Source organism: Astatotilapia calliptera, chromosome 14, assembly GCF_964374335.1.
Source record: "Astatotilapia calliptera chromosome 14, fAstCal68.1, whole genome shotgun sequence".
In the NCBI taxonomy this organism is placed as follows: domain Eukaryota; kingdom Metazoa; phylum Chordata; class Actinopteri; order Cichliformes; family Cichlidae; genus Astatotilapia; species Astatotilapia calliptera.
In genome coordinates, this window is record NC_137435.1 from 25,040,861 (window position 1) to 25,058,066 (window position 17,206).

General features: G+C 40.5%; 1 protein-coding gene and 1 long non-coding RNA gene across 3 annotated transcripts in view; both read right to left on the reverse strand.

Moving 5' to 3' along the window:
• The window catches only part of dscamb (Down syndrome cell adhesion molecule b), a 130,865-nt gene extending 128,252 nt beyond the window's left edge, over window positions 1-2,613 (reverse strand). For both annotated transcript variants that reach the window (XM_026193165.2, XM_026193164.2), the window contains exon 1: window positions 1,402-2,613. In XM_026193165.2, the coding sequence (XP_026048950.1) occupies window positions 1,402-1,444 (43 nt within the window). In that variant the 5' untranslated portion in view covers window positions 1,445-2,613. The remainder of the gene's footprint in view (window positions 1-1,401) is intronic.
• A 10,720-nt stretch (window positions 2,614-13,333) lies between these two features.
• On the reverse strand, window positions 13,334-16,315 carry LOC113036639 (uncharacterized). The gene is made up of 2 exons (XR_013901520.1): window positions 15,722-16,315; window positions 13,334-14,782 (listed from the first exon to the last, which is right to left on the reverse strand). It is a non-coding gene; the product is annotated as an uncharacterized LOC113036639 (long non-coding RNA).
• Between the last annotated feature and the right edge of the window lie 891 nt (window positions 16,316-17,206).

A 17,206-nucleotide genomic window follows, 5' to 3' on the forward strand; every position in this document is an offset into this window, starting at 1 on the left:
GCGGTTGAATGTATTCATACCTGTAAATCCCCACTTCCCTAATTTTTCTTTTGTGAAATCTCTTTTTTTTCCATACAAAAGCAACCGACCACTGATTTTTTTTTCCAATCCCCATCTTGTCACCCTGATGTCTCCCAGACATGTTTCCATTTTCTTTCCTTCTCCTTCTTCAACTCTCCCTTTTTCTTCCCCTGTTTTCGTACACACCCAGTCGGCCATAATCCCTCCCTGTAGAAGGGACTCTGGCCAATAAGTGAACGCAATAAACTGTATCAATTTTCCACCATTGATTTTATATATATGCATATATACGCACTGTGAGAGTGTGCAAATATACCTGCATGGTGTCTCGCATGTGTGCAATGGCACAAATGCATGCAACTGCACTTGTGTACACGAAAAACAGCGACAAGATGCACGACCAGGTCTGAACGTCTCAATTCCAGCATTTGAATGGAAAAAATGCATTTCACACTCTTTTCACGAGTAAATTTGTGAAGTACTTTTGCATTTGCAGACAAATAAAATACAAAAATGACCCCTGAGGACTGTGTTTCATCCAAAAACATTACACCTGTACTGTTCATTACATTCGTTGCATGAACATTTTGTACTAATGGTGCACGCTTTCTCTCTGCTAACTACATTTTAAGGTAAATAAACAAAAAGCTGAGCTCTCATTTGTAACAAAACTGGTTTTGCAGGTGCTGCTCAAGCCAGAAATATAATTTAATTTTTTAAATTAAAAAACAAACAAACCCCAAAACGTTAAAATGCAAATACGAATGACTGCCTTTAAAGATCTTTGTATAAACTGGCCTTTTTTTTTTATGCTTTAGTGTCAATTTAGGCCATTTGAACTTGAAAAATATGCTCTCTGTGGGGGATGGGGAAAGGGTTAAACCAAATGTCCATTATATCAAAGACGTCACTTATTACTAAGGGCCACAGTGGAACAAGGTTGTGACAGAAAAAAATAAGTATCATTTGGTATAAAACAAAAACAAATATTATTAATATGATTCAAATGAAAAACTATTCAAACTTGACATAATATCTAACTATTGCAATTAAACAGACTGACTACAGGCACACTAACAACATGGTATAGCCGTTTTATTTCTCCTGGTTCAGGGTGTATATCTGAAGGCCAGATATGGGTCTAATGGTTTGTAGGAGAGCTTGAAGGATTTAAAACGCAATTCATGCCTCGCCCGTCTCTCCCCCTCTATCAGGGGTGTCAGCCTTTTGACAAGCATATAAAATCCATTTCATGTGGGTCACAGGTGACCTCCATCCTCCCTCCTCAGTCACTTAGCTGTCTACCAGTGATTTGCCTTCTGCAGTATGTGATGAGCAATAATAATAATAATAATAAAAATATGAGCAGGTGCAACTTACCATTCAAGATGCTCTGGGAAAAGATAAAAGCCAATATCCACATGCCCTGCTCCGTTCAATCCCCCCAAGCTATGCTTTCTCTTCTTCCTCTGACCGGTGCCTCCCTGGGTTTCTCTTCTGTGCGCTTGGGCTAAGGTTAAACATTTGCCACTGTCTTGAAGCAAACCGGTCCAAGTCTCTACTTTTAATATCTCCTTCGTACTTTTTTGTTACACTGATTTGGTTTCTGGGATGTCTCGGAGCATAAATGCGCCTCTGTGATTTTCTTGGGGAGAGCTCTGCTCAGACTCTCCTTCCTGTGCTCCGCGTCTTGCTGCTTGTCCCTGTTATTCAAAAGGATGCTGAAGGGGTGAAGCCCAGGTGTGTGTGTGATGCTGAGTCAGAGCCGGGTTAGAGCGGATCCTGGGAAAAGAAATTAAATCCGAAAACAAGAAAGAAACAAACAAAAATTAAAATTTAGAAAAAATGGTTAAACTAAATCTTTAAAAGAAAAATGTCCGGTTTCAGGTTTCCTGAATAAAACACTGGAAGACGGATCATCCTTGAAGGTAAAAATAAATGAATAAATAAAATGTTACAAAATTAAAACAACTAAAAGAGAAAAGAAGCAAAGAGAAGAGAGAGGGCGGTGGCAGAAGAATGAAAAGCAGGTTTTTTGCTCAGACTCCAAAGTCAGATCATCTTCATCGCCTCTGTGCGTCCAGCAAGAGGCGAGCAAGCGCATCTTCTCCGCTGCCGCTCTCTAATCGCACCACACTGACTCTCTGAGCATTACACAGAATAACCCTCTCCCCTGCCCCTGCAGACGCTTTAATTCCTCATTGCCTTAAAGGAGCAGAGGCGGCAGCCGGTCGCTCCTCGGGGCAGGATACTGTTGTGGAGGTGGAAGAGTGTGAGAGCACGCAGCGAGTGGGGCATTTGCATTAAGGAAATGAGCTGCACCTGACGCACCAAGGTACCAAAGATTTTTACGCACGGGGTTGTATCAGCTCAAACAGAAAGCGCTGTCTGCTGGCGTGCAGGTGTACGCGGAACACGCCGCTGTGCCCCAGATCTGGCTTGAATTTAGTTCCTAATGTTTTTCTTTCGTGTGTGAAAACAGAAGCGAGCTCCCCCGTAATAATGGGAATCTGCAAGGACACCCAGTGACGCGTATTTTCTGTTGTTTAAGTAGAAAATGTAGTTGTTTTTTTCTTTTAAACTGAATAACAACGTGAACTTGATTGATGAGATTTAATAATCGCATTGAACAGAAGATAGGAGGGGAAGGCAGCCACTCTGTCAGGGGGAAGAAAAGGGGTTAAGATGAAGAGCCCCCCCACCCCGAAGACGAACATACTCACACAGTTTATATCGCCTCCCTCAACCCAATAATCCACCACTCACCACCACCACCAACCCCCACTACCACCACCCCTCCATTTTAATGCCTGCCTTGAAGTCAAGGGTATAGCTGTGGAAGCCTGTGGGCCTGTCCACAGCGCCGGGTTACACTCAGTGTGATATAACCGCCAGCTCATGCTCTGTCCCACATGACAGAATACATTGCAAGTGAGATTCCAGCTATATACCCCAAGACACTCATTTTGTATGCTCATATCCTTACAAGTCTGAATGTGTACAAAGATAAATAAATAGAAGGTTTCATGGTGAAAGGCTATACTGACTACATTTGTAGCGCTAATAGCTGCCTTTTAAGTTGGTAAAGATGCTGAGCTGAGAGTTCTCGGTTCAGCTATTTTGATCTTTGCATTTTGCTGCTGTCCAGTCTGGTTTGTCCCTGTGTCTAATCTGTCACAGCGTTCTTCCTGTTTCTCTCCACACTCCAGCAGACAAACAGGAGCGTTGTTTGCCTCAAAACTGTTCAAGTAGTACTCAGATATTTGTATTTACTCATGTTTGATTGGTCAGATATTGTCTGGATTTTTTTTTTTTACTACTAATGCTACTCCAGAATGTCTGTTTGAATGAGTGATGCTGTTTTACTTTTTGCCTATACGTGCAAGATAAATCCAAACAAGTTTAAGACTGGAGGAAAGGAGAAAGTGCTAGTGTTTCAGGGCAAATGGTTAAAGATCCGGGCTGTCATTTAGAGCTGATTAGGAGCACTGTGCTGGTTTTTTGGCTGTAAATTCTTGGCATGGAAGAACAGCTGAGTTGATTAGCTGCTGCAGAATGTGAGATATGATCATTTGCCGTGCCATATTTTTATCCAAGCTTTGTTTTCGCCTCGCTTGCTGCCCATACTCATTCACAGCAGTCACACTTAAATACTGTAATACAGAAACAAGGTTTCATCATCTGTTTCCAATAAGCTATTTTAAAATGAAAGTAAAACACCTTGCTCAAGGGCATCTCTGTAAAGTTCAAGGACTACGTGTTAGTGATGCCGAAGGCAAAGCCCATTCATGCCCTACAGGTAATCAAATGGAGCAGAACTGCCCGTAGTTTTCCTCGGTTCAGCCTTTTTAGTAATGTTAAAAGAAAGCTTTTCCACAACTAAAGGTGACATCCACAGCCTGTCAAGACAAACAGTTCTTAGAGAGGGAGGAAAAAAAGGCTTTGACTGTGGGTTCAAGGGATTGAGGGAGGGATCCATGGCATTAGAGACTGCCATCTGACATTTTAGGGGGAAATGAAGCATTGGTGTAATCAAAGTCCTTATAACGTCTCTGGTGTAATCTCGCTCAGCAAACAGGATTTTATGAGAAGCTGAAATTAAAACTTTGGCAGTGAAATAGATAAAGCAAAGCTAATCAAAAGGTGATATTTGTTTGCCTTTGAAAACTAACGTTTGGCGTCACAAAGCATGGAATAGAGGCAATGACACAGCCTCACCTCAGCACATAGGTCAGGGGCATATGTACTGTGTGTGTACACTATATACACTGTCACACCGCTGTACACACGCCCCGAATGAGGGCGCTTCCAGTAAAAGCACAATTTCACAAAGTGTGTTTGACAGCAAACAAGCACAGTGTAACATCAACACCGACAACATGACCTCACAACAACCAAATTACAGCCGGTGTGTTTGATGACTCAACTCATATTCATTTCACCAAAGAATGCTCACATTGCTGGACTGCGATTGAGGAAAAAAAGGCTCTAACCTGTATTTATATATAATCCTTTTAATCAATATTGCTCCCAGTAATTACAGTACTTTGTCTATGAGCCATGTTTGATCTCTATATGAGTATGTAATATCTGGTTAGCATGGGTTAAATTCCCTTTTACATTAAAAACCATAATTATAAAATAATTACCTCTCTCCCTTCTATTTAATAAAAAACATGGATGCCGTGAGAGAAGCTTTCATTACCACAAGAAAACAACATTTTTTTAAAAAAATTTTATACTTTATGCTTTAAAAAACAGTCAAATGAAGTGGAGACACTTTTGACCCCTGATGGCACGAATTGCATACAAATCGGGAGGACATCACAAGGGTTAATAGGCAACTACAATTTAGCAAATGTTTAAAAGCACCTACACGAAGATGTCCCCAGAGTAGAAACATGTGTCTAGAAAGGACTTTGTTATCACAGGAGTAATTAGCTGTTTTTGCACTGCAGGACCGACCTACTAATCAGAGCCTTCTGCTTTTCCGCATCAGCTGCAGTGTCGCATTTTGGAAGCTGTTGCAAAATGTTGCAACAGCTTCCACCAAAAATTTCAATTCTGAACAAGCCAAAAGAAAAATATTGGAGAAAACCAAGATGGCTGCTGTTTTTCTACTAGAGGAAAACTGTTTAGTTGTTGAAGCTGATGTCTGAGCAGCAGTTTGATGTTATTTGTCTTGATTTTGGTATTTTTCAAAAAATGCTTTCAGAGATGAACCAGTCCACTTTAACATCAGCTCACAAGCCTTTTTTGGGGGGCACTGCGAGGCACCTTCCACAGAACATGCACAAATGTACCAGTTGTATGAAGACAAGTGAAGATGAAGCTGTGGTCCAAAGCTTTATTGGCACTAAGACTGATGTGCTCCCATTGCAAGCTGATACTAAAGTGGTAACCTACAGTCACTCTATAAAACTGTATTATATGCATGTGTTTGCACTTTTAGAAACACCAATCAGGCTTTTTTGGTTCATCCATCGTGTAACTTTATTTGATTTTAGTTCATTTGACAAAATCTCCCAAACCAAAATTATAAGGAGAAAAAGGGCCATTTTCAGCCACAAGGGAAATAAATCCATATGACAAATCCAATAACTATATAACAGCATTCAGTGGCTCCACAGCCATGTTTTGGACATGAGCAGAGTGGATTTCAGTGGGGTTTGAGTTCACTGCGTGGGTTGGGGGAGGAGAAGAGAGTTCGTTTTAGCCCCCCAGCATGATGCCTAAACAGCAGTAAGTAAATGTGACAATGAAGCCCCCGGGCTGCTGCAGGCAGTCTTGGCCTTGCAGTGCATGTCTTTGTGCGGGGGTGTTCGCATGTGCCAATGTATCGGTGCGTGCATATAAGGAAGGAAATGGAGCACATGTGAGACAATTCATGGCACTGCACAGTCAAGGTCGTGACTCCTCTGACTGTGATACTCACACTGGCATGGGATCTGTTGGCGCTTTTTATTTTACTGCCAGCTTCAGCGGGGATGATAAAATTAGATCAAAGATATTAATCAGAGTGGTGGCAGCCACTGTTAAACCAGTGGAAGTTGTATTGTTGTGATTTATCCCATTTGCACTGCACTCATCCCATTTCTCCAAGAACAGATGAATCAGGAACTACAGAAGAGCAAGCATTTTAAATTTTGGAAGTTAAAGCTTCTGATGAACTCTGCTTCTTATAAATGGATTGTATGCAAATGTATGTGCATGTCGAACTGTCCCATCTGGCTCCATTATTTGTGCTTTAACATACAGTTGCAACACCCATCAGCACTTTGTATTCACCATAAACATGGGCTCCTATGTTATTCTATCCTATGTGTTGGTCACTAAAACTGGAAGCTTTTATTGGACAACCTTGTTGATCAAGTCAGTCAGTAATTGCAAAGAAAACTATAATTAAGGTCTCAAACAAAATGATATCATCTTGGGTTAAATGGCTAATGGAGTTGTATAGTAGTTTAATGGAGACAGTGAGAAATTAGATTTTAGAGAAAGCAAATAGGTTCCCTTCCTAAGCTTCCTTGAGTACTTCACAGCACTTAGAGGACCCACATGACACCTCAAATTCATTTATTCTCTGTTAAGCATTGGTCCAAAATACAGCGTAATGGAGTAAATGTATGATGCAGTTCAGGAATGCACTCTTTTTTTTCCTCTGTTTTTTCATATAATGTATACAATATACAGTGCCATGAAAAGGTCTGGGGCTGCTTAACTTCTTCCAGATGTCCAAGCATTAGTTTGTGCCCTAAAGCTGAAGCACACTCGGGTTCTGTAGCAGGACAAACATGTCCTATAAAACATAACAGCAATGGTGGCCTTGCAAAAAAAAAAAAGGTTTTGGAGTGGCATAGTCAAAATCTGGACTTAAATCAGATTGAGATTCTTTGGCACGGCCTTAAATGGGCTGTTTATGGACTAAAACTCTCTAATGTGCCTGAATTAAAATAATTTTGCAAAGAAGAGTGAGCCAAAGTTCGTCCACAGGGATGTGAAAGACTCATTGCCAGTTATCAAACACTTGATTGCAGTTCTTGCTGCCTAGAGTGGCAAAACCAGTTATTAGGTTTAGACGGCAATTACTTTTTCTGATACAGTCACTTGGGTTTAGATAGCTTTTTTCACTTAATAAATGAAATCATAATTTAAAAACTGCATTTGATATTTATTTTTGTCTGAAATTAAAATTTGTTTGATGAAACATGTGAGTGTGACAAATATGCAAAAACTAAGAAAATCAAGAAGGGGATAAAATAGTTTTCCACGGCACCGTATGCAGTATAAAATTAAAATTACAAATATTAATAAAAATAAATCACAAATAATAAGGCGTGAATGTGTAATTTATTTATTTGACGGTAAGACAAAAAGAAAAATGTAAAACAAGTTAAAGAAGGAAATCAGACAAAGTGGGACATAATAAAAGAACCTGAAGCTCTTAATGAAGTGAAATATTAACTCCATAATGTTGTAATAGTGAGTAAGTGTAAGTGTCTATAATGTGATGTAGGTAACCAGTGCTGGGAAGTAACGGAATACATGTGCCAACGTTACGTATTTAAAATACAAAATATGAGTAACTGTATTTCGTTACAGTTACTGTTAAAAAAGGTGATAATTAGAATACAGTTTGCTAAAATAAATGGACTACACGGCCGTCTTTTCCTGTTTTATATGTTAGGCTATCCCCTCTCTACTTTTGGTAACTCCAAACAAAACACGAAATAAGAGGCTCTAATGTAAGCATCCTGTTAATGTTGGTGGCGTCAGTTACACAATGTCCTGGAGCCAGCACAACAGCAGTGCACGGGCAGGAATGCATTTCTTACTTGGAACTACTGTGACCGTTCAATGCCAGCAACCAAGATGCTCTCAGCTCAAAAGACTCCAACTCCAACCCTTAAGAAACATCTGGAAGTAAGTTCTTTTTAAAAAAAAAAATTAACGTTAGCCTACTGCAACTAGCTTGTTTTAGTTGTGGTAGCTACCTGGGTTATGTCCCATTTCAGTATCTTCAATGTACTATTGCTGTGTGATTTATTACTATTACTGAAGGCCACTCGCCATCGAGCTAATATTGTTAGTTTCCTGTTACCTGAGGTTAGTTTATAGACTGCAGAATGTTAGACTAAAGCTAGCTAACAATGTTAGCTAGCGTGGCGAGTAGCCTTCAGTAATAGTAATATAGTAATAAATCACACAATAGTACATTATGTAGTTGTAAAACTATGACAATATATTAAGTAATCCAAAGTATTCAGAATACGTTACTAACATTGAGTAACTTAACGGAATATGTTACAAAATACATTTTGGGGCATGTATTCTGTAATCTGTAGTGGAATACATTTTAAAAGTAACCTTCCCAACACTGTAGGTAACAATACGCAGTATGCTTCTGTAGCCAGTGTAATTTCCCCATAATCTACATCCAGTCAAGCTCTTTCTGTGATTAACTGAAACATACTCCAATGGTGTTAAAAATTCTCACACCAAAATATCAACACTGACAGGAAGTGGCATATTCTCCTTTAGCTACGTTTCCTCCATTCAGCACCTTCCACACACGTGCAAACACACACACACACAACCCCGGCTGTCCCTCTGGTCAACCCTGTCCCTGGCGTGTGTGCAGACAGGCCGGGTAATCCCTCAGGATGGGGTCTCTTGTTTTGACAACGCCTGTGAAGCCCAGCGTCTCTTACAACAAAACACAGACTGGCCTATCATCAGCAAAATGTCAGCCTTCAGCTCACTCCTTTCGCCACCCAAAGAAGGATCAGGTTGCCTTTACACTATGTGACCCATTAACTCAGAATAGAAACATTCTCAGCACCGGTATAATGATCCCTTTTGTTTGCTAAGACAATGACATTGATAAGAGACAAGCCATGCTCGTGGCTCCTTATACAACTGTGTATAAGGTTACAGAGTGGCCAGAGTAGTTCAAGCTGCTATATGTTTACAATCTAGTAGTTCCCCTTGGGATGAACACGATACCTGCGGGTCAATCAGCATTAGGACACATGCACACTCTTTAAATTAGGGCAGAACTGCTATAACCTGGGAATGTGCCAGCTGCATGAAAGGCATCAGGGTTTGGAAGTCAACATGTCAAAGGAACTATGAGTTTATATGATACAGAAGCTTTTTAGAACTGGATACTTAAATTATGTAAATCGCACGTAATACGTAATTATTTAAATTTTCTGTTTTTATGTATTGTTACTGATATATGAACCTATCTCCAAAAGACAATCTTGAAGCATCGCTATGCTATGTTATTATCAGCTGCGTGGTTAGTTTTAAGATGTGTGGGTGAAATTCTAGTATTTTATTTGGGATGTTACTCAGCTCTAATCAGCAGCTATCTGTGTCCGTGTGACGCATCCATACAGTTTATGGATGTAGCTTGCTAACTAAGTAAGCAATTATCACCAGGTGTTCCAGGTGAGCTAGAATGATCCAGAATGGTGTTCTAGCACCTTTCGTTAATGAGAAATGAAATTGTGAAGGCAGATTCATGCATTCTACTGTCAAATGAGTTATTTTTTTGTGTGCTGAGATACTTGCTCACTATGAAGAAGATAAGTCATTTTATTCGTTCTCATCCGTGCAGTCCATTCATGGTACAGATATAAATAAAGTTGCAGCTGTAGCATTTAGCTAGTGCTGCGGTAGAGGTCAGATAATCAGTCATACTGTTTGCGTATCGGTGAATTTCAAATGCAACTTGCAAATACCTCAACACATATAATATTTCTGGGTGATTTACAGCTTTTTGTATTTTTCCGGAGTGAGGTTAATGCGCAACACTGAGAGATGGAGAACAAAGTACGAAAGGAAAGAAAAGAAAAGAAAAGAAAAGAGAGAAAGGTGAGAGCGTTTGGTGGCATTTAATCATTTTTAACATAGACATAGTTTTTAAAAATGTTGAAAACTGGACATTTAAATTGTATATGTGATGTTGTAATGCATTTTTAAACTTTTTTTTTCTGAGTTTTGAAATCAGGTAGTGGAGGTATATATATATATATTGTGTGTTTCTGAGTTACATTTTTGCAAAACATCTTGCAAAGAAATGTGAAGAATGCTAATGTTCTTTTATTTAGGGATTGCATGAAAATGCCAGACAGTTTAGTGCGTGCTGTGCTGGATATTTTGCAGTGTTGTGACGAAGTTTGCAGCAGTGCACTGTGTTGGCCTGGTGCTGAGCTGTTGTTGTGTTCAGCGTCATCATTAGATCAAGAGTAGCAGGCACCGTTTTACATTTAAGGTGAGGATACTGATTAGTTTCATTTAGTGAATGAATAATACTAGTGTTATAGTATCTCTGGCTGGAAATCAGCCATGTAGCACACTTCAGTTGTTAAATCCAGAAGAGCATCAAAAAAATCTACTGGAGCTGACAAAACAAGTTATTTTCGACAATTTATTTCTAATGAATTCTACACCGCTACAGCAGATCTTAGTGGTCCTTCACATGCTAACCTGAGCATTTTTAACCCCCTATTACTACCAATAACCTATTGCTATACCAATTTATAGCCAAGTATTTAGTTTATAAATTTGATTGACAGATATTTCTTTTTTGGAGGATTAATTTTCTTCTAAAGTAGGACAAGATCTATAAATACCATATGAAACCATGAAACAGGGGATATAGCTAACCTACTACTGTTAATTTACAAAATAATTTTATCAGCACTTTTAAAGCGCAGTCTTTAAACAGATTACTCAAACTGTGGATTGGATTGTATGATTGTATGTATTCACCTGTGAACTCTACATGTGCTTTAAGTGTAGTTTGTTATCTCAGAGCAGAGGCTATCCCTTGGCCCATATTTCCACTCAGCGTCTGCATGCTCGATGCCTTTGTTCCCTTCCTACTGCAAACTCTCAAAAACCTGACTATTCTTTTATTCGTTTTTCTTAATTGCTAATTCAGATTTAGGCCCTAACTTCAGTCACACGCAGTAGATGTTACAGGATTTCAGAGGCAGTAATAATGAGCCAAATTCCCCAAATTATGCGTTTTAACCTAAGTGTGCTGCAACTGACAGCTGAGTGCGCTGCAGCGTATGAAAGCACAGACAAGTCGACAAAACACACGCAAAGTGAGAAAACACCTTTACTAATTTGATAATACACACAGAGCAATTAGGGAAAAAACATGCTTCAATGTGAGAAAACACAATGAAATTCAGACAGACATGTTTCCAGGGGACACTAAAAAGTGACGTACACGCTTGGAAGCGTTTGTTGTTGCTGTGGTGAATAATAAAGTTAATGAAGTCGTCTGTTCAACTGTGCTGTGAGAAAATGAGCTGCTTTTTTTTCAGACCACATTTTTCAGATATCGACTGTTAACCCTGCAAGCGTTTCAGGGTCACGTGCTTAAGACTTCGCTTCGACTCTGCAAAACGGACCACAGCACACACAGCAACCTTTTCCCGTCTCCTCCTCAATTCGTAATACAAACACCCCAGCCTGCTACAGCAACCCCAGACAGTTTTCCATTGGTTAGCCCCAAGACACAGAGGAGCATATCTGTAGCCAACCTTGACGTGCTAAACTAGGACGCTGAAGGGGACAGAAATGGGAGGAGAGAGCAGGAGAGTAAGCGAGGGGAGGGGAGGGGAGAGGAGTGGAAGGGGGAACCTAATGAAAACCTGCTGGAGGAGTGGCAGAAATAAGGAAGTGAGGATGGAGAGCTGAGAGGGTTATGGCAAAGAGGGGGACGGAGAAAGGAGCAGTGGAGAGGGAAGGGAGTGAAGGTGGAGAGTGTGAGTAAAGGGAGGGAGAGAATAGGGTGGATTTATTTATTTATTTTGGTGATTTGTACTCCGGCTGCATATGTGCCTGGTCTCCATCTTCTCCATTCTCTGCTTCAAAACTGGAAAAATCAATACGCCCACAGTCTAGTGTATCCCCACATGAACTGGATCATTAAAAATATATAATCAAACGCCCGCTCGTCATTTTTCATCACCATTACCATCATCACGTATCTGAAGAGCGCACAGATACCAGTATATCACCAACATGGTTGTAACAATTTAATAACCCAATCAATGGCCTTCTAATTATTTCAGTGCCACAGTTAATCGTCCAGTTAAAGCAGTCCTTCAGCCTCGACTCGCGCAGAGAATGGCACACGGAGACAGGCTGCTTGTTAACAAATGCACACAGCAGAACCGAAGCTGGGCTGTTGTAATAAGAATATCTGACTTCTCACATTCACAACTCAATCCAACTCAGGGTCGCAGTGTTGCCTAGTAACGATGGCACACTACTGACCTTATCTACGTGGTCATAAAAATGTATGAAGAAGCCCCCCCCCCCCCCCCTCACGCCTTCAACCTCCTCCCCGCCAGCCTTCGCTCAGTCCTTCCTACAACCACACAACAACCTCAGAGCTCTTATCTCCCCTCTTTTACGAGTAGCAAGTAGCCAGGGGCCGAGCATCCTCTACACTCCCCCTAACCCTGCCGGGCAGCTCTGCGGTGGGTATTCTCTGCCCAGGAGCTCCTGTCTCTTTTTATACAGAAAGGGGGGGGGTGAGGAACATGAAAACACTTGAGCCTTCACAAAAACACAATGCTCTTGTTTCTGTGCACACTACATGCATGCAGAACACAACAGATACAACGCTGGTGGGCGTGAAGTGGGAGGCTGGAAGGATGCAGATTGCATGCTATGAAACTGATAGATAGGTGTAAGAACAGAGGGACACAGTCAAGCGCAAAGGAGACTGAATACCGCACTGCAAGGTGAGTCGGTGCACCAGCCTTCATAATAATATTCTTTCAGAGTGGATTTTCTCTTCAGCCTGCAGTGGGGGGGAAACAAGAGTGTGATATAAGTGTGGAAGAGTGTGAGAAAATGTGTTTAGTGGGAACAGAAATACAGTATCAGCACCACAAATATAGTTTATTGATGAAAGCAATTTGCCAGTGAGAGATGAGATGCATCTGATCTCTATCCGCTCGTGAGCCCCGAGAGCCGGGTTCAGCTTTTCTAATTGGGTATCGCCTTGGAGACGCCCATCCTAATTAGGAGACAAACTCCAGGTGTTGCACCTGACATCACCTCTGAAAGTCACAGAGGGAGTGTGACACATACTGTATAAACACACACATCTGCTCCATCTGCTGGCTTTACAATTAACGCAGCCAGGCCGGAATATGTCGAAATTCCCGCAGCAAACTTAAAACGGACAAGGGGAAGGTCTTTTTTATTCGGCTATGGAGGCAGACCATCGAAGTAATTGTTCTTTGTTTTTATTTATTATTTTTTTTCCGGGGGGGGGGGGCACAAGCAAACCTTTATGCTCATGTCTCACCTGAAAGCGATGGCATCTATGGGCAGATTGGAATGGATGGTTACAGATTTCATGCACTATGATAAAATTCCCTGTTAAATTACAGTGAAGTGCTGGAGCTAGATCTGCTAGCATGAAACTGTATTCAATATATAAGCTGTGCAGTATGATACTGTCAGCTGTGCGAGTGCCATTTCTTTTTTTTAATTTAGTGTTCTTCCTCTAATCTCCATAAACAGTATATGACTGTAAAATATAGTGAAGCATTGAATAACTGCAACATTAAAAACATGGTAACAACCGCTGAGGTTCCCTGTGTGTCCTCGTTCACACTGAATTATTGTATTCCCTTTCTAAATTATGACATAAGGTGAGCAATTCCCATTGTCTTTAACTGCACAGTCATAATCCTGCTTTATACAACATTTTGACAGCCACCCTGAAGATGAACTCTGGGTATGTGGATGGATGTGACTAATCATTTGAGCTCTCATAACTGAAACAACCACCACAACACAATTAACGTTGTAAACATCCACATTCCTGCGAGTGCTGGCAGGCCTCTCATTTCTGATTTGAGCTGAAAAATCTACATAGTTCAGATTGCACACTACCTTTCTTGTTTCTCTGAGGTATCAGTATTTATGGGATTCAGCTGTATTCACCAAGACTGCTCACTACTGCGCAGAATTTCCTGTATTTACAGTGTGTGGTGAATAGAGTGAATGATTATAAGAAGAACCACTTCATTAAAGAGATCCCACTAGAGAGGAGAACCCCAACAGCATCTCAGTAATGAGGATGTCCACAGCCTCCCACTGCAGTCCAGCCCACAACTACAGCAACATCTGCTCTGTGGCACCCAACACATCAGGTGGGATCCGCTCTGTTTGAACAAACACAGGAGGCATATGTATGCATATGTACGAGTTAGAGTAACTAGGGAGACTGGTGAGGGTATGAGTAGTGCCTTGAGGCGAGGAGCAGAAGGGTGGCAGGGTTTCTGACATGCCGTGGACTGTTTAGACGCAAGCCTCTATGACTCATCTACGTGTCACTAATGCTTTTCCTATGAATGAACAAACAGATACACTGTGGAGAGGCATCGCTATCACCACAGGGGGAAGAGTAAGTGTGAGTAGCCTGTGAGACTAGGATGAGACACCCTTAGTCATACTCCCGCCTGTCTGAGGAGCTAGAGTTGCTGTACAGTTACAAGTAATCGATCTAAAAAAAAATGAAACAGATCAAAACCAGCTGTCTTTTATATGGCTGGAATCATACAGTGTGGTGCCAGTGGATGAGCCGTGATGTATCCATGCACCTGTTGTCTGGCACGTCCCTCTCATCTTATGTAGACTCTCCTCATTTGGGCTCATCTCCTGCAGCAGCAGCTGTGAATATGTGCACCTTGTTAGGCGGTTGACAGTTCTGGCAGAAGGAGAGACGGGGAAGTAGCTTGTTATGAAGAACAGGCTAACTATATGTCAATCTCTGCCGTGCAGAGAAGAAACAAAAACAAAGATGTGCAAAAAAATCCTTTTAATCTCAGCCTAAATTAATTCTTAAAGCAAGCTACGTTGTATTTATTTAAATATTTGAGTCCACTAAACTAAAAGCTAATTGACCCCAGCCATTTTTTTTTGCTAATACACTGCACTGCTGATTAGATACCAAAAAATGAGATTTGCCTGAGAAACATGTGGACAGCCTGATTATGATGATCTGCCCCACTGTGATCCCCATTTACCGCTCATCCAGCTCAATCATATCTGTGCTGTAATTACACTGCATTCAAAATGCTAGCAGATTCAGCAAACCTCTGAGCAGCATTATACACTTACAGTGATTGGGCTGTCTGCAGGCCTGATTATTATAGCCCTGCGTGATGCTTTAAAAAAAATAAAAAGGATGAGAGCTGGGGTCACCGAGAAAGCAGCAGAGCTAATTCGGGGCTTCACAGCACAATATTTATTTCTATGATCAACCTGTTTGATAGACCTGCTTATGCTTTAAAATAATGCACTGCGTCGAATTAGACTGGTAAGAGTAAGAACAAGTGTTCAGATGATATTTTGTGCAGTGTTAACATTTTTACAACATCCTATACTTTCTTACACTGTGGCAGCCGATAGCCAGTAATCTTTAGAAATAGTCATTTATTTGATCTTCAAATAGTTTCATTTAAGCTTCTAAACACGTTTTATGCTGCATTGATTTCTTAACAAAAGGAGAACTCACTCATTCACACTCACTTATGTCAAAATTGCCAAAATCCCAAGTTAATTATTAAATCAAACATGTACAATTTTGAAACCCTGTAAAAACAGAAAGCACTTTTTTAATTCCACATGGTTACCATCTACTTACTTTCTTTTTAGATGACTGTGCACTAAATATATTTTCACCTGCTGGTCAGGTAAAATCAGACATTTACATATCTGATGTCAGGCTCGAGGAAAGTTTGACTGGCTGTAAAAAAAGAAAAGAAAAAAAAAACCAGTGAGTTTAAAGCAGATTAATCAATAAGAAAAACATAATTTGCTACAATATAATTTACTTTAGAGAACAAAACTATGAGAATTTAATAAATATATATTAAATTCATCGTGGTAATTAGTTGGCATAATGTTACATTTAGATGTGCATCTGTGCTTAGACGTCGATGTTTGTTGTTGAGGCTGAGGAGGAGGGCTTTCATTTGAGACAATGTGGAGCAGTCTCCTCCTCTCATCAGCTGTAATGATCAGAGCTGTGAGGATTAAGTACCGATGTCCCAGTAAAGGAGCTTTGCAATGCCAAATGTAGGACCACTGGCTCCCCTAAGCTGTCTAATTTGCTCATCCACCAGATGCTACAGCTCTCCTAGATTGGATTAAAGGCACAAAAAGAATGTTGAGCGCCTTGTTGTGGGCAAAAGTGGAACTGCAGGGAGAGGCTTTAGGACCAGATTAGAAACATTGAATTGGATATAAGACAGGCACATTATTAAAAATATACTTTATAAAAGTCATGAATGGGTATTTTGTTGTAATTTACATTCTTTGATGAATCACTTTTGGTCTTTTTTACCAATGAGTCTTTATCTGATGGAACCTGATCTCTACGAAACCGAAGATTAAATAAAAGGAGTCTTTTCCATTAGATCTGTTTGATCTGATCATCATTACAACTCTTTAGCTAAAACTTTTAATTTGTAATTGGTACACTTTTTAACGTGTTTACAAATTTACAAGTATATGGTGGCTTTAAATGACATAAAGCTCCACTTCTCATTAGAAGACTTCATAAACAAAACCAGGTAGAGAGCCCTAAAAAGTTGTTAAACTCTTCAGTCAAAGGATATATGACATACCTCCTGATTTTCTGCATTAAGGGGTTAGTAGGCTACCAGACAAATGATGCATTAAAGCTTCGTCCTGTTTTTAAAACTCTCAGGGTAAGGAAATACCCCAAGATCCAGGGAAGAAGAAATAGGAATTGTGCTTAAATGGGTCATTCACAAGACCCAGTGCATGACAAGCAGTCCACCGGAAAGATAAATTTTTGTGGTCACAGTAGTTTCCCACATTATTAAGGCTAATATAACTATAGCGATTAACTTCAATGAGGGTGTGAGACAAGCATGGGTGGGGGACAGGGAAAAGAGCCGAACATGTGACACTACTGTGCACTCATGAGGTATTCAGTGTGAGACACTGGTTGTCTGTGTGTGGAAACAGGCAGCATGGAGAAGACCTGTGACAGCGATCTTGCCTTCCTTTCTTACTCTTTCTCCCCATACGCTGTCAGTGCCGAACCGAAGCCGTCTCAGCTGAAACATGCACGTAAAGCTTTCCAACTTGGGGAATGAAG